The 23,328-nt window shown below is 40.0% G+C and overlaps 1 protein-coding gene across 1 annotated transcript in view; it reads left to right on the top strand.

Annotated features, from left to right (window-relative positions):
- Positions 1–22,199, top strand: part of STMND1 (stathmin domain containing 1) — a 35,906-nt gene extending 13,707 nt beyond the window's left edge. Inside the window, 6 exon segments of the mRNA XM_012534331.3 lie at positions 1,598–1,778; positions 7,021–7,110; positions 7,113–7,171; positions 16,419–16,423; positions 20,419–20,545; positions 21,272–22,199. Of these exon segments, the coding sequence (XP_012389785.1) occupies positions 1,598–1,778; positions 7,021–7,110; positions 7,113–7,171; positions 16,419–16,423; positions 20,419–20,545; positions 21,272–21,448 (639 nt within the window). The 3' untranslated portion in view covers positions 21,449–22,199.
- Positions 22,200–23,328: the final 1,129 nt, after the last annotated feature.

Raw genomic sequence — 23,328 nt, 5'->3', positions numbered from 1 at the left:
GACTGGTCCTTCTTATTTTCTACTGTGTTTCTATATCAGTCAGGGTTTTACCAAAGAATCAGAACCAGTAGGATGGATGAACAGATGGATAAATAGATGTGTTATAAGGAATTGGCTTATGCAATTATAAGGGCTGGCAAAGCAAGTCCAAAACCCATACAATAGAATAGGTGGTCCAGAAAGCTAGGCTGGAGCTGAAGCTGCGTCTACAGAATTCCTTCTCCCTCAGAGAAACCTCGGTTCCACTCTTAAGGCCTTCAACTGATTGGATGAGGCCCACCCAGATTATTTGAGGATCATTTCCTTTGCTTAAAGTCAACTAATTTTAGATGTTAACCACATCTACCAAATACCATAACAGCAAAGCCTAGATTAGTGTTTGATTGAAACAAAAACAATAATGGTAGTTTCATTTTTAAAAAGGCTTTTACGAAATTGAGTTATTTGCAGTGAGGTGGATGGACCTAGAGTCTGTCATACAGAGTGAAGTAAGTCAGAAAGAGAAAAGTACCGTATGCTGACACATATATATGGAATCTAGGGGGGGGAAAATGGTTCTGAAGAACCTATGGGCAGGACAGGAATAAAGACACAGATGTAGAGAATGGACTTGAGGACATGGGGAGGGGGAAGGGTAAGCTGGGACCAAGTGAGAGAGTGGCATGGACATATATACACTACCAGATGTAAAATAGCTAGCTAGTGGGAAGCAGCTGCATAGCACAGGGAGATCAGCTCGGTGTTTTGTGACCACCTAGAGGGGTGGGATAAGGAGAGTGGGAGGGAGACGCAAGAGGGAGGGGATATGGGGATACATGTATAGCTGATTCACTTTGTTATACAGCAGAAACTGACACACCATTGTAAAGTGGTTATACTCCAATAAAGATGTTAAAAAATAAATAAATAAAAAGGCTTTATACATCGCAGTGTCTTTACTTTTCACATTTGATGATTAAACTTGTTCATCTTGGTGCCCTCCAGAATACTCAGCATGATAGCTTGTACCTGGTAGATTCCTATTAGTCACTGTGTTAGATTCCTACTGCCACTATAACAAATTAATGTAAGTTTAGTGGCTTCAAACAACACAATTTTATTCCCTCACAGTTCTGGAGGTCAGAAGTCCAAAATTGGTTCCACCGGGTGAAAGTCAAGATGTTTGCAGGGCTGGTTCCTTTCAAAGGCTCTGAGGAGAGAATCTCTTTCCTCGATTTTTCCAGCTTCTGGAGCTGCATTCCTGCGTTCCTCGGCTGGTGGCCCTTCCTGCATCTTCATTGCTGGTACTGCAGCACCTCCAACTGTGTCCGTGCTTCTGACGTCGCATCACCATCTCCTTCTCTGTGATCAAATCTTCCTCTGCCTCCCTCTTCTAAGGACACTTGTGATTACATTCAGAGCCCACCTAGATAACCTGGGATACTCCTGCTATCACAAGGTCCTTAAGTTAATCACACCTGCAAAGAAAGTCCCTTTTGCCACATAAGGTCACATTGACAGGGTGCTGGGTACTACTCAGCTATTCACAAAGCAGACTGTGTGGCATTTTCATCTTTTAAGAAATCTTGACTCTTACAGAGCCGTTTCCTTTTCACAGGCTGATGTCGGTGTGGCTTATTCCGGGGAGAATTTCAGACCCCAGATTGAAACTATGCTCCCCAAGGATAATGTGGGCAGCCCTGGAAGCCTGGACAAGCAGGCCCAGTTGGGAAGCTTACCTGGAACCATTCCAGAAAGTTCCCCATTTCCTAGTGAAAGAAACAGAAGAATAAATTCAGGTAACAGCCCCTGTTCATGTTGATCTATATAAAATACTGTTTCTCTGAATATATTTTATAATGTGTGTTTGGTGACTTATCACAGCTTTGTGAACCAGACAGTGCTTCAAATGTCAAGGTCGCATCTCCAAGACATAGCCTTAGGCCTTCATTAGGTAAGTAATACTAACATTTAATCTTCTTGTTGATGACATAATTAAAACTATCTTTTTTTAAACTGAGAGCCTTTATTGGTGGTTGGGATAAGGCCTTGGGAATACGAGTTGCACAGGCTTTAGTTAAATTCCTCAAAACTTGCACTATGTTAACCTCTTTCCAAGGCAAAGTTCTACATTTGAAAAATTAAGTAAAATCTACATCAAACTTTTTCTCTTGTCTCTCCCCATTCAGAGTTATAAGCAAATGTACAATAAAACTATCTTTCAAAAACATAAAAGATGTGATGTTGACCTGGTGTGTTCTTTAGAAACTATTTGTGGTTTTTCCTATGGTATGTTTTCACTTTACTTGAGTTACCCTTCTGTTGTTAAGAGCTCTTGTTTCTGTTTCATCAGCCTTTGAAACAAATTGAACTTAACAGACTTCAAGGAAGACTTATTTGGGGTAGGGGGAGGGTTTCCTTCCTCATTGCTGTAGTTTCTTCCCTAGGGACCAGGTAGAGTTGGAAAATAGATTGGATGGAAGTGAGATTCTTTTTCCTGGACTTTTGTGGCAACTCGGGTTGTGACAAATTTCCTTTATTAATACCCTTTTTATTTATTTCTTAAATTGAAGTATAGTTGATTTACAATATTATGTTAGTTTTTAGGAGTACAGCATAGGGATTCAGTATTTTTACAGCTTATACTCCATTAAAAGTAATTACAAGGTAATGGCTGTAGTTCCCTAGGCTATAAAATGTCCTTGTTGTTTATCTGTTTTATACATAGTAGTTTGTATCTCTTCATCACCTAGCCCTATCTTGCCCTTCCCCTCTTCACTCTCCCCTTCGGTAACCACTAGTGGGTTTTCTATACCTGTGAGTCTGTTTCTGTTTTGCATATGCATTCGTTTGTGTTGGTTTTTAGATTCCACATACAAGTGGTATTATACAGTATATTTCTTTCTCTGACTTATTTCACGAAGCATAATATTCTCTAGGTCCATCGCAAATTTCACATTTGCCCTCGTCTTGTGCTTCTGATAGGGTGTAGCATGATGTCTGAGGATGAAGGAGGAGATGGGGGATGCAGGGCAGGGATGGCCTCTTTCTCTACCTCTGTGTTGGGCCAGCACATGTATTTTTTCTCTCTGATGACTCTCTTGATGAGAATCCCTCCTAGACTGCAGCACGAATACTCAATATCCATGCGTTAACAGACTAGGGATTGTTAGGAGGACAGGGGTGCCCTCGGACAGGCAGTCCTGCCATCTGTACACCGTTGAAAGCAGTGTGGGGAGGGAGGGCCCCAGGTAAGCAGGATGGTGCTAAGAGAGACCAGCGGGGGAGGGACTGAACCACCAAAGCAGGTGTTTTCAAAATGTAGTGTAAATTTGTTTTCAGGAAAGCTCTTCCCACAGGATGAATAAGAACCGGTACCCTGAGCTTCCTACTTGTTCTCTGCCCAGTTTCCTCTCTGTCTCCTCTCTGCATCCCTGTTCTTCACAGCTACAGAGTATATTTGTTAAAAATTTCAAGGTTCACACATTGTAAATCAGCTATACTTTAATAAAAATTTTTTTAAATTTCAAGTTTCACACTAACATTTCCCAAGTATTTCCTTTTAGTAAAAAAACAAAACAAACTTAACACTTCTGTGGAAGTCCCTGGTGGTCCAGTGGTTAGGACTCTGAACTCTCAAGGCCGAGGGCCCGGGTTCAGTCCTTGGTCGGGGAACTGAGATCCCACAAGCTGCATGGCACGGCCAAAAACAAAAACAAAGAAAACAAAACAAACAAACAAACAAAAAGAACTTCTGATTTTGAGAAGTTTCAGATAAGAAAAGTTGTCCCAAACAAAGAATGCCTGTATTCTTTCACCCAGATTCCCCCAAAGTTAATGTTGTACCACGTTTGTGTTATCACTGTCCCCTCTCTTCCCTCCCTCCCTCTCCCCTCTCCCCCGCTTCTCCCATATACATCTATATTTTTTCTGAGAGTAAGTCACAGACATAATGATACTTTACTCTTAAATATATCAGTGTGCATTACCTAAAAACAAGAACATTCTTTGCAAAATCACAGTACAAGGATCCAAATCAGACAATTACCACTGATGCAGTGCTGTTTACTCACCTATTCAAATTTTGTCAGTTGTCTCACAAATGTCCTTTGGAAATAAATTTCTGGTTCAAGATCTAATGCAGAATCACACGTTTAATGTAGTTGTCGTGTGACTTCAGTTTCCTTTAATCCGGAACAATTCCTTGGCCTTTTTTTGTCTTCGAAACCCTTGATATATTTGGAGATATAAGCCACTTACTTTGTAGAACATTCCTCCGTTTGGGTTTGTCTGATATTTCCTCATGATTAGGTTCAGAATATGCATTTTTAGCGAGAATACCAAAAATGATATTGTATTCTGCTTAGTACATCAAATCAGGAGGTACGTGATACCTAGTTTTGACTTTTACTGGGTTGTTTTTTTTTTTTTTTTTGCCATTCTGAAGGTTTTTTTGTTTTTGTTTTTGTTTTTGTTTTTGTTTTTGTTTTGGCGGTACGCGGGCCTCTCACTGCTGTGGCCTCTCCCATTGTGGAGCACAGGCTCCAGACGCGCAGGCCCAGCGGCCATGGCTCACGGGCCCAGCCGCTCCGCGGCACGTGGGATCCTCCCAAACCGGGGCACGAACCCACATCCCCTGCATCGGCAGGCGGACTCCCAACCACTGCACCACCAGGGAAGCCCCTGAAGGGTTTTTTTTAATGTAGTAAAAGTTATCAGTCTTTCTTTCATTGAACCTGGATTTTGAGACATAGCTAGAAAGCCTTTCCCTACACCAAGATTAAAGACAAATCCACCGATGTTTTCTTGCATAATTTCACTTTTTACACTTAGGCTTATGAAATTTCTAATGGCATGAACTGATGCTACTGTAAATATTAACTACATAAGAAATAAAACTGGATGTTCAGTATGATGTCAAATTTATAAAAATTAAATTTATATGTTAACTGGCAACCTCTGAAAGGTAAGAGTATGGACATTTTAATTTTCCTCTTTACTCTTTTTTATATATTCCAAGTTTACTCTGGTAACTACGTATTTCTTTTATAATCAGAAAGAAGCACAATGTTATTTTTAAACATTCCCCCAATAGTCTTCAGTGTCCCAAGAAATCATGAATATTAGCTGAAATGACTGATGTAGTCCAGGGATTTCTGTATAAGTGAGCTACTGTAAATGTCAAGCCAAGTACTTTGGTAGACTCAGAAAAGAATGGATAGAAATGGTTAAAATAATTCTGTTATGGTAGTGACAGATGTCAACGATGACATTCTTCTTTAAGAACATCCTGAGGGAGAAGTGGACCATGACCAGTGGGAGCCATTTATTGATACATAACCTATTTGGGAAGGAGTACAGTGAGGTGGTGAAGAGCGTGGATGCTAATGTCAAATAGACTTGGATTCAAATCCTAGTTAATTCACTTACTACTTGTGTCACCTTGAGCAAGTTAATTAGCCTCTCTCATATAGTTTATGTATAAAATAGAGATACTGGGCTTCCCTGGTGGCGCAGTGGTTGAGAGTCCGCCTGCTGATGCAGGGGACACGGGTTTGTGCCCTGGTCCGGGAAGATCCCATGTGCCGCGGAGTGGCTGGGCCCGTGAGCCATGGCCGCTGAGCCTGCACGTCTGGAGCCTGTGCTCCGCAACAGGAGAGGCCACAGCAGTGAGAGGCCCACGTACCGCAAAAAAAAAAAAAAAAAAAAAGAAGAAGAGATACTAACACCTCTGTCACAGAATTTATGTTTGAATTAGATCTTACAAAGAACATAAAGTACTTAATATAGTGCCAGGCACATGAGTGCTCAATAAATGCTCATTATTATTATTATTTTGACCCTTGCAGATAAGCCCAGCTTCTAACAAATAATTCATTCTAATTCCTTGAAGAGGATTCACCTCTTCTTTATTGATTTTTTTCTGTTCTTTTAGTTTCTAGTTTACCTCCTTGAAACCCATGCTTTATTTACTACTCTGTACCAAAATCTGTACAGAGCACTTTAAAATGAGAACTGACTCTATTTCAAACACGTGTATGAGTAGAAGACATAGCACTGGAAAGGTGATAAGACTATAGGAGATTCGTTGGGGTTAATTGCAGCAGGCAATTAGAGAAGTCTCTGATACTAGGAAGGTTAATATTCTGAAGTGAGAGACATCTGGTTTGTGCGTGTGTGTGCGCATGTGTGTGTTTTTCCTGTCTTCCCATTACAAATTCATGAAAACTGTCTTTGTTAACCAGTGGGTTTAGAAATTTTCATAAAAAGATTCCATCCACTGGATGAAATGGACTTCTTAAAATAGAAGAGAGCTCATTTCTGAGGACCCCTCATTGCACCTTTATTTTATGAGGTTGTAAAAACAGATGCTTGCTCGCTTATTTATATAATTGGGTGATGTGTAATGGGAGCGGTCTCTCTCATTAGTGCTCCCCTATAAACTATTTCAACGCCATTTTTAGAATAAAAATTTAGCTACCAGTCGACTCCAATTCTGATTTGGTTCAAAGACTCTTTTCAAAAAGGCATGCTTTTACTTATGTAGATTTAGCAGATGGCGTAATTGTAAACTCAGGGTTGCAGAACTAGAAGTCTCTTGGCAACATCACGCTGTTTATCCTTTGTATACAAAGCATAGAAACCAAACTGCAACTCAGAGTCACTGAAAGACTATCTCATTCGTGGCTATGGTTTAGCTCCATAATTATTGCACAGAACCTGTATAATCGTACCCAAGTGTGTAAGTGTCGTTACAACAAAAAAGTAGTACATAGCAGCACAAAGACTTTTTGTTATGTTAATATTCGACCTGCTAAGTAAACAGTATATTATGTTGATGTGTATCCTCTGTAAGAACATTAAGGATTTGAAGTTCAAAGGATTATAAAGATTTGTAGTAGAAACAGATATTTAGGTACAAGTGTTGAGACTAAGAGTTAATTAGCATGATTTATAAGGCATGTATTTAGCATTTGATTGATAAAATCTTCGTGCTTAAATTTCTTTTTTCTTTTCTTCTTTTTTCTTTTCCTTTGGAAGACCTAGTGATCAGTGGATTAATCCATAAACCCCGACCCTTAGAGAATCGAGAGCAACAAAAGTCATCAGACATCCTAGAGGAGTTAATTGTTAAGGAATAATACAAAGCCACAGCAAAATATTTAGAAATGGAGAATCATATGATATCACGGCAAGGAATTTTGTAATTAACAGTAGCTTATAGTTAAAATAGCAACAGAATATGACTGATCACGAGTTATTTTTTCCACCAATATGCATCTTAGTGTCACAGTACAGATTACGGCATTTATCTAAGCCAGTTTTTTCTCCCATAAACTCCCTCACCCCTCTGCACACCATCCTTCTCTACAGATTCAGGAATTGCCTGATTGTTAATGATTAATGAATCCAATGAAACATATCTTGGGTTTTACCAAATTTGAGACATGATAAGCCCCATTGAATAAAATGCCTTCATTCTTTCAGCAGTTTTTATTAAACATTGCCTATGTACTAGGCATGTGAATATAAAACTGAACCTTGACTTATCCAATAAGAAAATAGGCCTAAATGTCAAAGCTAAAATAGATACATTTATATATACACCCTGAGGTCAACCATGAGGTAATAAATAGAATGATAAAAATTGTTATACCCTTAATTTTCTTTGTTGATTCATCTTGACTGATCTATCATTGTTTTTCTGTAGTGTGAGCATTATTTGTAGCCTGATGTTAACTTGTCGTGGCCAAAGTCTTGAGTTCTTGACTTTTTAATAACTTCTTTGTAAACCTATGAAGAAGATGGCAGATTTGCTGTTGTTCTGTTTAGTTCTCATTGGTTTGGGTTTCTTTTTAAGCCACTGCCAGCAGCACCAGTAACCCTAAAGCATAGACAGAGGAAGGAGGATAAAAAGAAGAAATAACACAGAAAAGAGGCATAAGGGAAAATGAATAGGAAAGAAAAGAAAGAAACAGAAGTGATGGAAATTGAGACCAGAAATTATATCAAAGGCACCTTAGTGGTGGCCAGTCCCCTGTGTTGTAGGGGAAACAGTCAATAGGGAATAAAAAGATTCATTAGTGAAATCAAGTTTGCACCTAGACCAAGTCACTTAGTGTTTCAATAAAGGTAATTTCCTTCTCTGTGTGTGGGACCTGCTGAGAACTCATAAATAAAAGCCAAAGTGGCATTTTCTTTTGAAGAAGGAAAAATAAGTACTGCAGAAAGTACTTGGCAAGGAAAGAAGTTTGTTAAGCCTTATGAATGATATTATCAGGCTGCCAATAATAAGAGGGACTGGGGGGAAGGTAAAAATGGACCACATAATGGAAAAACTGATGCCAACATAATGACAATTTACATTTGCACAAGGCTAGCTATCAGGATGCAAGGCATTTTCGAGTACCTTATCTTACTTCAAAGTACTAAAAAATGATGCATCTTTAATATGGAAAGGACAAGGAGAGATTTTTTTTCTTGCTGTAGGTGAATCGCTGGGGGTCAGAAAATAAAAGGTGGGTCAAAAAGAAAAGACAGGAACTTCCCTGGTGGCGCAGTGGTTAAGAATCCGCCTGCCAATGCAGGGGACACGGGTTCAATCCCTGTTCTGGGAAGATTCCACATGCCACGGAGCAACTAAGCCCGTGCACCACAACTGGTGAGCCTGCACTTTAGAGCCCGTGAGCCACAACTGCTGAGCCTGCACATCTAGAGCCCGTGCTCCACAACGAGAAGCCACTGCAATAAGAAGCCTGCGCACCACAACAAAGAGTAGCCCCCACTCGCCGCAACAAGAGAAAGCCCGCATGCAGCAATGAAGACCCTATGCAACCAAATAAATTAAATAAATAAATAAATTTATTTAAAAAAAAAAAAAAGACAGGAGTCTCAAGCCTCTTAGATAGCCTCACCCACCAGAGGTAGAGAGCAGAAGCAAAAAGAACTACAATCCTACAGCCTGTGGAATAAAAACCACATCCACAGAAAGATAGACAAGATGAAAAGGCAGAGGGGTATGTACCAGATGAAGGAACAAGATACAACCCCAGAAAAACAACTAAATGAAGTCGAGATAGGCAGCCTTCCAGAAAAAGAATTCAGAATAATGATAGTGAAGATGATCCAAGACCTCGGAAAAAGAATGGAGGCAAAGATCGAGAAGATGCAAGAAAGGTTTAACAAAGACCTGGAAGAATTAAAGAACAAACAAACAGAGATGAATAATACGATAACTGAAATGAAAACTACACTAGAAGGAATCAATAGCAGAATAACTGAGGCAGAAGAACAGATAAGTGACCTGGAAGACAGAACGGTGGAATTCACTGCTGCAGAACAGAATAAAGAAAAAAAGAATGAAAAGAAATGAATACAGCCTAAGAGACCTCTGGGACAACATTAAACACAACAGCATTCACATTATAGGGGTCCCAGAAGGAGAAGAGAGAGAGAAAGGACCGAGAAAATATTTGAAGAGATTATAGTAAAAAACTTCCCTTACATGGGAAAGGAAATAGCCACCCAAGTCCAGGAAGCGCAGAGAGTCCCATACAGGATAAACCCAAGGAGAAACATGCCGAGACACATAATAATCAACTTAGCAAAAATTAAAGACAAAGAAAAATTATTGAAAGCTGCAAGGAAAAAATGACAAATAACATACAAGGGAACTCCCATAAGGTTAACAGTTGATTTCTCAGCACAAACTCTGCAAGCCAGAAGGGAGTGGCATGACATATTTAAGGAGATGAAAGGGAAGAACCTACAACCAAGATCACTCTACCCGGCAAGGATCTCATTCACATTTGTGGAGAAATCAAAAGCTTTACAGACAAGCAAAAGTTAAGAGAATTCAGCACCAACAAACCAGCCCTACAACAAATGCTAAAGGAACTTCTCGAAGTGGGAAACACAAGAGAAGAAAAGGACCTACAAAAACAAACCCAAAACAATTAAGAAAATGGCCATAGGAACATACATATTGATAATTACCTTAAACGTGAATGGATTAAATGCTCCAACCAAAACACACAGGCTCGCTGAGTGGATACAAAAACAAGACCCATCTGTATGCTGTCTACAAGAGACCCACTTCAGACCTAGGACACATACAGACTGAAAGTGAGGGGTTGGAAAAAGATATTCCATGCAAATGGAAATCAAAAGAAAGCTGGAGTAGCAATACTTATATCAGATAAAGTAGACTTTAAAATAAAGAATGTTACAAGAGACAAGAAAGGACACTACATAATGATCAAGGGATCAATCCAAGAAGAAGATGTGACAATTATAAATATATATGCACCCAATGTAGGAGCACCTCAATACATAAGGCAACTGCTAACAGCTTTTAAAGAGGAAATCGACAGTAACACAGTAATAGTGGGGGACTTTAACATCTCACTTACACCAATGGACAGATCACCCAAACAGAAAATTAATAAGGAAGCACAAGCTTTAAATGACACAATAGAGCAGATAGATTTAATAGGTATTTATAGGACATTCCATCCAAAAACAGCAGATTACACTTTCTTCTCAAGTGCGCAGAACATTCTCCAGGATAGATCACATCTTGGGTCACAAATCAAGCCTCAGTAAATTTAAGAAAATTGAAATCATATCAAGCATCTTTTCTGACCACAATGCTATGAGATTAGAAATCAATTACAGGGAAATAAACGTAAAAAACACAAACACATGGAGGCTAAACAATACGTTACTAAATAACCAAGAGATCACTGAAGAAATCAAAGAGGAAATAAAAAAATACCTAGAGACAAATGACCATGAAACCATGACAGTCCAAAACCTATGGGATGCAGCAAAAGCAGTTCTAAGAGGGAAGTTTATAGCTATAAAAGCCTACCTCAAGAAACAAGAAAAATCTCAAATAAACAATCTAACCTTACACCTAAAGGAACTAGAGAAAGAACAACAAACAAAACCCAAAGTTAGCAGAAGGAAAGAAATCATAAAGATCAGAGCAGAAATAAATGAAATAGAAACAAAGAAAACAATAGCAAAGATCAATAAAAAAGCTGATTCTTCGAGAAGATAAAAAAAATTGATAAACCATTAGCCAGACTCATCAAGAAAAAGAGGGAGAGGACTCAAATCAATAAAATTAGAAATGAAAAATGAGAAGTTACAACAGACACCACAGAAATACAAAGCATCCTAAGAGACTACTACAAGCAACTCTCTGCCAATAAAATGGACAACCTGGAAGAAATGGACAAATTCTTAGAAAGATATAACCTTCCAAGACTGAACCAAGAAGAAATAGAAAATATGAACAGACCAATCACAAGTAATGAAATTGAAACTGTGATTAAAAATCTTCCAACAAACAGAAGTCCAGGACCAGATGGCTTCACAGGTGAATTCTACCAAACATTTAGAGAAGAGCTAACACCCATCCTTCTCAAACTCTTCCAAAAAATTGCAGAGGCAGGAACTCTCCCAAACTCATTCTATGAGGCCGCCATCACCCTGACACCAAAACCAGACAAAGATACTACAAAAAAAGAAAATTACAGACCAATATCACCGATGAATATAGATGCAAAAATCCTCAACAAAATACTAGCAAACGGAATCCAACAACACATTAAAAGGATTATACACCATGATCAAGTTGGATTTATCCCAGGAATGCAAGGATTCTTCAGTACATGCATATCAATCAATGTGATACACCATATTAACAAATTGAAGAATAAAAACCATATGATCATCTCAATAGATACAGAAAAAGCTTTGACAAAATTCAACACCTGTTTATGATAAAAACTCTCCGGAAAGTGGGAATGGAGGGAACCTACCGCAACATAATAAAGGCCATATACGACAAACCCACAGCAAACATCATTCTCAATGGTGAAAAACTGAAAGCATTTCCTCTAAGATCAGGAACAAGACAAGGATGTCCGCTCTCACCATTATTATTCAACATAGTTTTGGAAGACCTAGCCACAGCAATCAGAGAAGGAAAAGAAATAAAAAGAATACAAATTGGAACAGAAGGAGTAAAACTGTTACTGTTTGCAGATGACAAGATAGTATATATAGAGAATCCTAAAGATGCCACCAGAAAACTACTAGAGCTAATCAATGAATTTGGTAAAGTTGCAGGATACAAAATTAATGCACAGAAATCTCTTGCATTCCTATACACTAACGATGAAAAACCTGAAAGAGAAATTAAGGAAACACTCCCATTTATGATTGCAACAAGAAGAATAAAGTACCTAGCCATAAACCTACCTAGGGAGGTAAAAGACCTGTAGTCAGAAAACTGTAAGACACTGATGAAAGTAATTAAAGATGTTACAAATGGATGGAGAGATATACCATGTTCTTGGATTAGAAGAATCAATATTGTGAAAGTGACTATACTACCCAAAGCAATCTACAGATTCAATGCAATCCCTATCAAATTACCAATGGCATTTTTTACAGAACCAGAACAAAAATTCTTACAATTTGTATGGAGACACAAAAGACCCCAAATAGCCAAAGCAGCCTTGAGGGAAAAAAATGGAACTGGAGGAATCAGACTCCCTGACTTCAGACTATACTACAAAGCTACAGTAATCAAGACAATATGGTACTGGCACAAAAACAGAAATATAGATCAATGGAACAGGATAGAAAGCCTAGAGATAAACCCACGCACCTATGGTCAACTAATCTATGACAAAGGAGGCAAGGATATACAATGGAGAAAAGACAGTCTCTTCAATAAGTGGTGCTGGGAAACTGGACAGCTACATGTAAAAGAATGAAATTAGAAGACTCCCTAACACCATACACAAAAATAAACTCAAAATAGATTAGAGACCTAAATGTAAGACTGGACTCTATAAACCTCTTAGAGGAAAACATAGGAAGAACACTCTTTGACATAAATCACAGCAAGATCTTTTTTGATCCACCTCGTAGAGTAATGGAAATAAAAACAAAAATAAACAAATGGGACCTAATGATACTTAAAAGCTTTTGCAAAGCAAAGGAAACTACGAACAAGACAAAAAGACAACCCTCAGAATGGGAGAAGATATTTGCAAACAAATCAATGGACAAAGGATTAATCTCCAAAATATATGAACAGCTCATGCAGCTCAATATTAGAAAAACTACCCAATCCAAAAATGGGCAGAAGACCTAAACAGACATCTCTCCAAAGAAGACATATATATAGCCAAGAAGCACATGAAAAGCTGCTCAACATCACTAATTATTAGAGAAATGCAAATCAAAACCACAATGAGGTATCACCTCACACCAGTTAGAATGGGCACCATCAGAAAATCTACAAACAACAAATGCTGGAGAGGGTGTGGAGAAAAGGGAACCCTCTTGTACTGTTGGTGGGAATGTAAATTGATACAGCCACTATGGAGAACAGTATGGAGGTTCCTTAAAAAACTAAAAATAGAATTACCATATGACCCAGGAACCCCACTGCTGGGCATATACCCAGAGAAAACCATAATTCAAAAAGACACGTGGGGCTTCCCTGGTGGCGCAGTGATTGAGAGTCCGCCCGCCGATGCAGGGGACACGGGTTCGTGGCCTGGTCCAGGAAGATCCCACATGTCGTGGAGTGGCTGGACCCCTGAGCCATGGCCACTGAGCCTGTGCATCCAGAGCCTGTGCTCCACAATGGGAGAGGCCACAACAGTGAGAGGCCCGCATACCGCAAAGAAAAAAAAAAAAAAGACACATGTGTCCCAATATTCATTGCAGCACTATTTAGAATAGCCAGGTCATGGAAGCAACCTAAATGCCCATCAACAGACGAATGGATAAAGAAGATGTGATACATATATACAATGGAATATTACTCAGCCATAAAAAGGAATGAAGTTGAGTTATTTGTAGAGACTTGGATGAATCTAGAGACTGTCATACAGAGTGAAGTAAGTCAGAAAGAGAAAAACAAATATCATATATTAACGCATATATGTGGAACCTAGAAAAATGGTACAGATGAACTGGTTTGCAGAGCAGAAATTGAGACATGGATGTAGAGAACAAATGTATCGACACCAACGGGGGAAAGCGGCGGGGGGTGGGGGTGTGCGATGAATTGGGAGATTGGGATTGACATGTATACACTGATGTGTATAAAATTGATGACTAATAAGAACCTGCTGTATAAAATAATAAAATAAAATACAAAAATTCAAAAAAAAAAGACAGGAGAGCCATCTGGAGGAGGATAGATTGTGGGAACATACAGTAGCTAAGCAAGCCTTCTGAAGAGAGATGCTATGGACTCTTGATGCTCACATCAGTGGGAGTAACATTAAAACATTTTTCAGTGATTCCAGTGCCAGAGATGAATGCCTTCAGACTCGGACCTTGCGAGGGCACCAGCAAGGTTAATTAATATAAGCTACATTGTGAAGGAAACGTATCTATTAAGAAATGAAAACTACAGGCTTGACTTTCAGTAACATCATTAAGAGAGCCAAAGATGAAGACTGTGATCCTATTCGTATTACGTAGAAATAGAATGGTTGTCAGGGGCGTTGGTGGAGTGTTCTCAGAAGGATTTAAATGTGACAGGACTGCAAAGGTAGGCAAGAATAACACAGTTGGGCTTCCCTGGTGGCGCTGTGGTTGAGAGTCCGCCTGCCGATGCAGGGGACGCGGGTTCATGCTCCAGTCCGGGAAGATCCCACATGCCGCGGAGCGGCTGGGCCCGTGAGCCATGGCCGCTGAGCCTGCACGTCCGGAGCCTGTGCTCCACACCGGGAGAGGCCACAGCAGTGAGAGGCCCGCGTACGGCAAAAAAAAAAAAAAAAAGAATAACACAGTTATTATTATTATTTTTTTGCTTTGGAATTGGGCCAAGATGGCCAACAAAAGCCAGACTTGCAACAGGCAGGAGCTGTAATGCACAGCTGTGCATCTTATTGCCTAGTGCAGTCCTTAATCTGTACATTTGCATCACCCAGGAAACTTTCAAAACTCCTGGGACCAATGGCTTGGGGTGGGCCCAGAATGTGGTGCTTTTGAAAGCTCCCAGGTGATTCAGTGGGCAGCCCAGGCTGAGAACCGCTGCCATGAAGTTTCAATAAAAATGTACACCAAGCCCTCAAATCCATTATCAAGCTGGGAAGGGTTAAAGCTTTCGAAACTGAAATCCCCATTCACTGTGAAAGAGAGTCCTAAAATATTCCTGAAAATAGAACATGTGTTCACTATAGGACTAAGATGATACCCAGGAAGCGTATGGAAATGAAGAGATATAATTGCTCAGTGTCACAGGTAAAGTCTCTTTCAATCCAGGTGTAGCTGAGAACATGTGTGTCAGACACCAGATGTCTTGGATATTCGGGGGAAAGTTCTGAGGCCAATACAAAAAGATGAGAATGAATACTGAAGGACTGAAAATGAAAATATTATGAGACAGTTAATACTTTTAACTAAGAAACAAAGAGCCAAAGGAAACAAAAAGGGGATAGTCAAAAAAAAAGGATGTTAATGTCAGCAGATACTACAATATGATGAATCCAATCAGACATGTGAACACCATTTCTTCATTCATTTAAAAAAAACTTTAAGTGAAATATTATGAGAAAAAACAGAACAATAAAAGTGAGAATACTTAAAAACAAGGCTCCTTGTGTAGACCAATATTATATATAAATACAAGGGAATTTTAGACATAGATCTGTCCCTGTCTTAGCCAGGTTGTTATCTTTAATTCAGTTATCATTTAGAGTGAAATATAATAAAGGATGCTGAAAAGGGGACTCGCCTATGAGCTAGTCTCTTCCTAGAAATCCACAGCAGTATCTGTATCCACAGGGCCCCCTATCGTCTTTTTTCTTAATTTTTTTCATCATCTGCTTTTTAGCCAGTACTACAGGCATTCCATAGCCCCTCTGGGTAACCTGCCTGCAAGCACATTCGCGCTAATAGATGTTACGCTCACTCAGAAAGAATTATAATGATATGTAAGTAAGACGATGTTAAGAAGCTAAATTATCAGACTAAGTGAATCTTCCAGTATATTTTAAAACATTCTACTGAGACTCCAGTGGCTGTATTATAAATGTGTATTAGTTTTGTATACACATGTAAATACATGTGTGGATTGGTACAGATCTCTTAAAAGAGATGGGAGTGGCTCTCATTTATCCACATAGGTATTAACCACTTTAGGTGTTTTTCATCCAAACTCATTTCTCCCGTTCTGGGTTTCCCTACACAAGACTCTCAATCCTCTATTGATCCCTTCTGTCTCTAGTCTAAGTTGATTCCCTTTTCCAGGCAACCTCTGTCCTTGATAACCTTCAGTGCAGTTTGGGAGTTTGTTGACAATGGATCAGAGTCAGTAACATTATTTGCTGAACCTCATGGGGAGTCTTTTAAGGAGGAGGAAGTTGACCAGGGTAAAGACAAAAGAATGGCAGTTAACGCTCAGAGTGACCATCTTAGGAGGTCTTGACGGTGGCAGAGCTGGAGTGACCGATCTGTTGTGAGAAACTTCGGCTTATTCTATGCACAAGACTCCTATTAAGAGAACATAGCCAGGGTAGGTTTATCTGTCTGTCAATAATTAACTAGGAAAGCTCTGAGGAAGACAGGCAGATGCAAGAAGTAATGTATACAAGCAGGTTGGCTAGAAACGAGATCCCCTTCTTATCACAGCATCTTTGGTTCCATCCCCTGCTGGTGTTCTTAAAGAGAATAATTGAACTATTAACTTCTATAGGTTTTAAAGTTAATGTTTTTTTTACAGTTTCTATGGGTAGTACCTCTCTACGTATAATGTGATCATATAATGCTATCATTTTTTAAGTGCCAACAATTGGTAACTCCTGACTTTATAAAATCCGGTGGTAAAGAATACAGATAGCTTTCCTCAGGTCTTTCAGTGCTTTTCTTTAAAGTGTCAAACTCAAGAAAGGACAAGGGCTGCACAGGTAGGATTAACTTCCACAAGGGAAAGGAAGTACATGATTTCTTATGCATCATTTTGGGATAAAGCCACAGGAAGAGGTCAGCCAAACCAGAAAGCCCAAGCTCTCTTGAAACTGTTGATCTCATGATTTAAATCAAGGCTCAGACTCCTGTGTAAGCCTGAGGGAGACTTGCTTTATTGGATCTTAGATGACTGTTCCATTCTCTGTTAGCCGTCTATGAGTGAACTTCCCCCCAAAACTGTTTCATCCTAATTTCACAGTATCTCTAGTTGAGCCTCCACAGCAAGCATGTCCCGTCTTTTTAGCAGATGGCTTTTGTCAGCAGGGAGCCTAAAAGCCAATTGTCACAAAAGATGACACAAGGATGGGGGAGGGGGAACTTGCTTTGACAAACATCTCCCAGTTTTCCTGTAGTGAAAAGTTTCTCATCACATAAAAGTGTCTGAAGGCTGCAACTGAACCAGAACTTTAATAAATGTTTATCCTTTAGAAGGATTCTTTCCAAGGATCATAGGTTTTAAAGCTGGAAGGAACCCTAGCCGTCCTCAGCAAGTTGCAGAGGAGCGCTATATGGTATAATTTTGAGAAAAGTGAGTCCAAAGAGAAGTGCTTTGTGTCAGGTCACACAGTGGGTATTAGCAGTAGACCCGGGGTTAAACAGAGCCCAGGCCTCCTGCCTGCTGGCCCCTGGGATTCTGAGTCTCATTTCTCCCCTTCGTTACAAAAGCTGTATTTGGTTGTGATTCTGTGTGCTGTCATTGAAAAAGGTCACTGCTTTCACTGAATAAGTAATTACCATTTATTGAGTGGCTACTGTATACTTTCCTCTTTATTTTTTTCATTTCAAACAAGCTTTTATTTTCAATGTGAACAATACTGTTATCTCTAAAAGGTAAGAGTAAAGTCAGATGTCAGTTAGTATCATTTTGGGGTGTTGAACTTTGAAACAAAATTGGTATTTTGGGCTAATGAAGACTAGAATATCCATGAAGGGCAAATGCGTCTTTCTTTTGCCGTCCATTTCTTTTATGCCTTCCAACTGTGTTCTCCAGAGCTGCCCTCTGCTGAGACCGTATCCATTTTAAGTCCTTCTGGTTTTTCATTCCCATCCTCGTCATCATCGTTTTCATATTGATATTCACTCTCTTCTTTAGAACCATACAGACTTTGGGATCATAAGTTGGCGGAAAAAGTATCCCAATTTAAAATCAGCAGCAGAATCTAGTACCCTGCCCTCAGGAGGATCGTCCCCCTCTTCCTCTTGGTCCACATAATTCTCATCCTCTCCCTCATCTCTCCTTCTCCTCGTCCAACTCTCTCCTCCTCTTCTTCTGCCTCTTCCCGCTCTCCTACCGGCTGTACATCCCAGTACTCCTTGACTATGGGCTGGGCGCCCTCCTGCCCACCCTCCTTTGCCCGAAGAGTTCGCACTACCACCTGGAAATCCCTAGGGGCTGCGTCTCGGCCGATCCTGGTACGCCATTCGGCAGGCACTGATCCAGGGTCGTGGCCCATCCCACTACCTGCTCTGTTCTGACCACTGGTGGCTGGGCCTCGCTTCTCTGTGCCAGACGTGGCAGGAGAGATGCACCAGTCAGTGCCTCAACCGGAGAAGTGATCTGCCTGCTAGACCAAGTTGGCAAAGATGTTCCTCTTTTTTTTCTAAAAAAAATCCTGTGAAATAAAACCTATTTTATAAATGAGGAAGGGAAGGCTTACGGAGTTTAAGAATTCATGCAAAGTCACACCATGACCAAGCCAGGATTCAAACCCAGGGCTGTATGTGTCTGGATCTGGTACCCTTTCCTGCTATGCTGACCTGTCTGTCTTTGTGTGATTTATTTTCTCAGTAACTACAGTATTGCAATCTGAAGAGACCGTCTTTTCGATATGACAATGGATATCAATAGCTCCTTTGTCTTTAAAAGTCTTTAGAGAAATTATCTAGAATAATACAGGAGTACCTAGTTGGAGATACTGTGGGTTCGGTTCCAGGCCACTGCAATAAAGCAAATATCACGATAAATCGAGTCACACGAATTTTTTGGTTTCCCAGCGCATATAGAAGTTATGTTTACACTATAGTGTAGCCTGTTAAGTGTCCAATAGTATTATGTCTAATAAAACAATGTTCAGATCTTAATTTAAACATACTTAGATTGCTAAAAAATGCTAACCATCATCTGAGCCTTCATCGAGTCATTATTGGTTTGCAATAGTAGCATCAAAGATCACTGATCACCATAACAAATATAATAATAATGAAAAAATTTGAAATACTGCAAGAATTACCAAAATGTGACACAGAGACATAAAGTGAGCAAACACTGTTGGAAAAATGGCGCCTACCTGCGACTTGGTCGACGCAGGGTTGCCACAGATTTTTAATTTGTAAAACAAAGAAAACCAAAATATCTGTGAAGCACAATAAAATGAGGTCTGCCTGTTTTGGTTCATTTTATAATGAAGGCTTGGTGTTCATTAAGACAGTTTAATAACTCTTTATAAATACTTTATATACTGACCTGGAAAGATGTCCATATTAAATTAAATGAAGAAAGTAAATTGCAAAACAGTGTATATGGTATAATCCCATTGATTGGTTGAACATGACAGGTGCACTGTTAATATATGTGTATATAGATATATGTGCACAGAGAATGTCTGGAAGGACACACACCAGACTCTTTCAAATGGTTCATGCTGATGAGTGGGATTGGGGGCCAGCTGGTTAAACAGAGAATTAGGGGACTATTTCTGTATCATTTTAATTTTTTTATAACCAAGGTATATTATTTTAAAAAACCAATTTTAAAAAATTAAACTTTATAAATCCTTTACAACAGTTTAACCTTTTTTAATAACTAGAAATTATAATCAAAGTCATTATCACTGCTCTAAACATATAAATGGTAGTCAATCAGGAAATAGTATGGGGTTTTTTTCTATTGTCATGAAAACATTTGTAAAGTACTGACAGCAAAGACCAGTGTTAATTCTCTCTTTCACCAGACCAAAAGTCCTAAAACTAATCTCGACCCCAAATGAAAGTCATTTGTAGCTTATGGAATATTATAAAATCATGGGGTTTAACTTTTTACCTTGAACTACAAATGCATCATTCATTCGCCACCTTCTCCCATCTTTTATTTGTTCTCCAGGTTTTTTTTTTTACTTCTCAAGAGCCCTCCTCCATCACTGCATGTTTCTTTCATGTTTTTTTGATAATAGCCTGTTTTTTCCTAGACATCTAATAGATATTTTTTCTTTAGGAATTAGTTCTGTTGTTACCAGGCATAAAGTCTTTAGGGATGAGTTCAGCTGTTACCAGTTTTCACGTAATTATTTTTACAAATCTATCCAAAAATCTATTTAGATTTTTAGGACTAAAACCTTAAACAATGTTTATTCTCTCTCTCTTATCTTTCTCCTCTGCTAATAAATACATTTGTTTCTGCATTTTAAAAAGTGTCTTTCTGCACGTAAGCATGACTGAGAAGCTGCTGAGAAAGCCACCAGCCAGGCTGAAAAAACTTAAAATCAAAAAGGAAATAAAAGATTTCCTGATGAAGGACATAGAAGAGAAGATGCAGGCAGTGGAGGAGTGCAGGAAGGTAGCCCAGGTCTCGCGTGAGGGGCGCTGCCTCTGAAACGCGCGCATCCTCTCCAGTCGCCAGCTTAATGACCAATTGCGTGGATTGTATTAATTCTTTTAGTGATCTCTATGCTTCCTATGCTGTATGTTTAGTTTTTTTAAGTTCTCTTTGTGTGGTGAAGAAATGCAGCACTATCTTGAAGTTGGTTGAATTACAGTTTCATCCCTGTAGCCTAAGGAAGCAATATCCACTTCTGAGAATTAAGTATGGTGTTTTTTTCCTATTAAAAAAAAGAGAAACTTCAGTTGGGGCCAGGGGTGGCAGGAGGTCCCAGGTGGAGGATGGGAGATGAGAGGAGGCCGTGCAGACCCTCAGACAACTTCTACAACATTTACACACACATGGTGCCCATAAACCCTCTGTCTGCCCTTCTGCCGGAACCAGCCTTCACAGCTCTGGTCTGACAGCCTTTACTTCGGTGTCTCTACTTGGCCTCTCAGAGAGCAAGGACAGACCACAGCCCTGTGAGGGAATGTCTGGAGGGTGTCTGGAGGGTGTCTGGAGGGTATGGGGTGGGGGCTGGCGGCTGGCTCTGTCTTCTTCAACAGTAATTCCTCAACCTCTGCTTGTCGAATGATTGCATAATGAAATAGGGAAGCCAGGAATGTTCATTACAGGCAGTAGTTATGAGAACTTGGAGAAAGTCACTTGGACTCGTTTTCACTCTTTAATACTGCTTTTCAGACTAAAGAAGAAGAAATGAGAAAAAGGCTGCGGAGTGACCGACTTCTGCCCCCAGCCCATCATTCAGATTCAGCTGAAGCAGGTGGGAAGGAGGCTCCGTTTGCAGAAGGACTTAAAACTGTGAGTTGTGCCGCGTTTGAACCCTCTGACCTGCCAGAAGGAAAGCTGTTGAAATGATAGAATGATAGAAATTACAGGTACGAAGGTATCGGGGTCGTGGAGTCAGACATGTCTTACAACCAAGCAGATGACGTATTCTAATGAGCCGTTTTATGTGAATTTCGTGAAAAGGCATCCTTTCCCCCAGGTGTGACTTTCTTAGTATGTCTCATGTTTTCTTTGACTGTCTGACCCACTGGGATGTGCCTTGGGTTTAGGAATGACTGTGAGAGCTGCCTGGGCTGGAGCTTAGCTGAGTAAACCAAATGACTATGTTAGCTTAAAAAAAAGAAGAGGAAGATTTGACTAGCTTTGGTTTTATAAAGTTGTCATTCTCCTTCAGTGTGGCTTCCAACAAGTGAAAATGTCTTTCATTGATGAGCACCTTTCAGCTTCCATTAATGTATTTGTGCCAAATGAAATCCTTCTTTTTGGTTCCTGCCTCTTGGCTGTGTCTGCCCTCTGAGGGTCCTTTAAGACAAATTGTATGGATTTGTGTTAAGTATTTTAATGATCTGTATGCTTCTTATGCTCTATGTTTAGGTGTGTTTTTTTTCTAATTCTCTTTGTGTTGTGTTGTGATTAAAGCAATATCCTGAAGTTGGTTGAATTATAGCTTCATCCATATAGCCTAAGGAAGCAAAATCCACTTCTCAGAATTAAATGAAGTATGGAGTTTTCTTCATATGAAAAATGAAAAAGTTATCAGGTCTTATGAATCTTCATTCTGTGAAGATCTCTTGCATCCCTTTTCATACTTTCCCCTGTCATTACCTGTTCAGACCACCCGACCATTTTTCAGTTATATGACTACAACAGTCTTCTTAGTATTTATCCAACGGTCTTCTTTTTTATTTTTTGATATTTATTTCTTTATTTGGCTGCGCCGGGTCTTAGTTGTGGCATGCGGGATCTTCATTGTGGCATGTGGAATCTAGTTCCCTGACCAAGGATTGAACCCCAGGCCCCCTGCATTGGGAACGCAGAGTCTTAACTGCTGGACCACCAGGGAAGTCCCTATTCAATGGTCTTCTGCTGAAACCCTTTGTTGGCTCCCTTTTATGGTCAAGGTAAAGTCCAGCCGCCTTCTTCTGGCTGGTAAGACTCTCAGCTTTCATAACTCACTCCTGATGACCTTCTAGCTCGTCACACTCAGCACATTCCCTAGCCTCTGCGTCTTTGCATATGCTGTTCCCTCCTTCCCCTCTCCCCGTCTCACTGCTTTACTTGCCTGATGCCTTCTTGTTTCTCACGTCTCCACTCAGACAGCACTTCCTCTGAAGCCCCTGGTCTGGGTTGGTGGCCGTCTCTCATAGTTGCCTTTTGGCAGCCCGGATTACTCAGTGTCGCACTTGCCACCCTCTTTTGGAATTACCGGGTGCATGTCCATCTTTACCGCTAGATGTGTCCATTCTAACAGGACGGAGGATGGGTCCGTCTTGATCACGGCTGCAGTTTTGTACCTTGGAAAGTGAATGGCACATGATACATGGTGTGTAGATGTTTCTTCTGTGGATAAATCAGTATACCCATATATCCTCCAGAAGCTGGAGGACAGCCCCAGGAGATGGCTTGTTTCCCTGGGAACCCATGGCAGTGCTGATTTGAGCAGAAGACCACTGGGCACTTCCTGTTTGTACATTCCCTTTGGGATGTTGCAAATGGACACCTCATCTTCCTATAGCTTGTAGGACTGAGAACTCCTGCAGCAGTGAGATATGATGATGGTGGTGGAGGAGGGGGCTTCTTTCCTAACTCATTCCAGAACCAAAACCTTTAAGAACCAGTCTACTTCTTACAGCGGTACCTTGGAAAGTCCTTTAGGCTCCCTGGACCTCTTTTACCTTACAGTAAGTCCACTGCATACGAACCTTCTAGTTGAGAGCTTTCAAAGATGT

This window comes from Orcinus orca, chromosome 10, assembly GCF_937001465.1.
Source record: "Orcinus orca chromosome 10, mOrcOrc1.1, whole genome shotgun sequence".
NCBI lineage: Eukaryota > Metazoa > Chordata > Mammalia > Artiodactyla > Delphinidae > Orcinus > Orcinus orca.
Note: the sequence above shows the minus strand (reverse complement) of the source record. Positions and strands in the feature narration are given on the sequence as shown.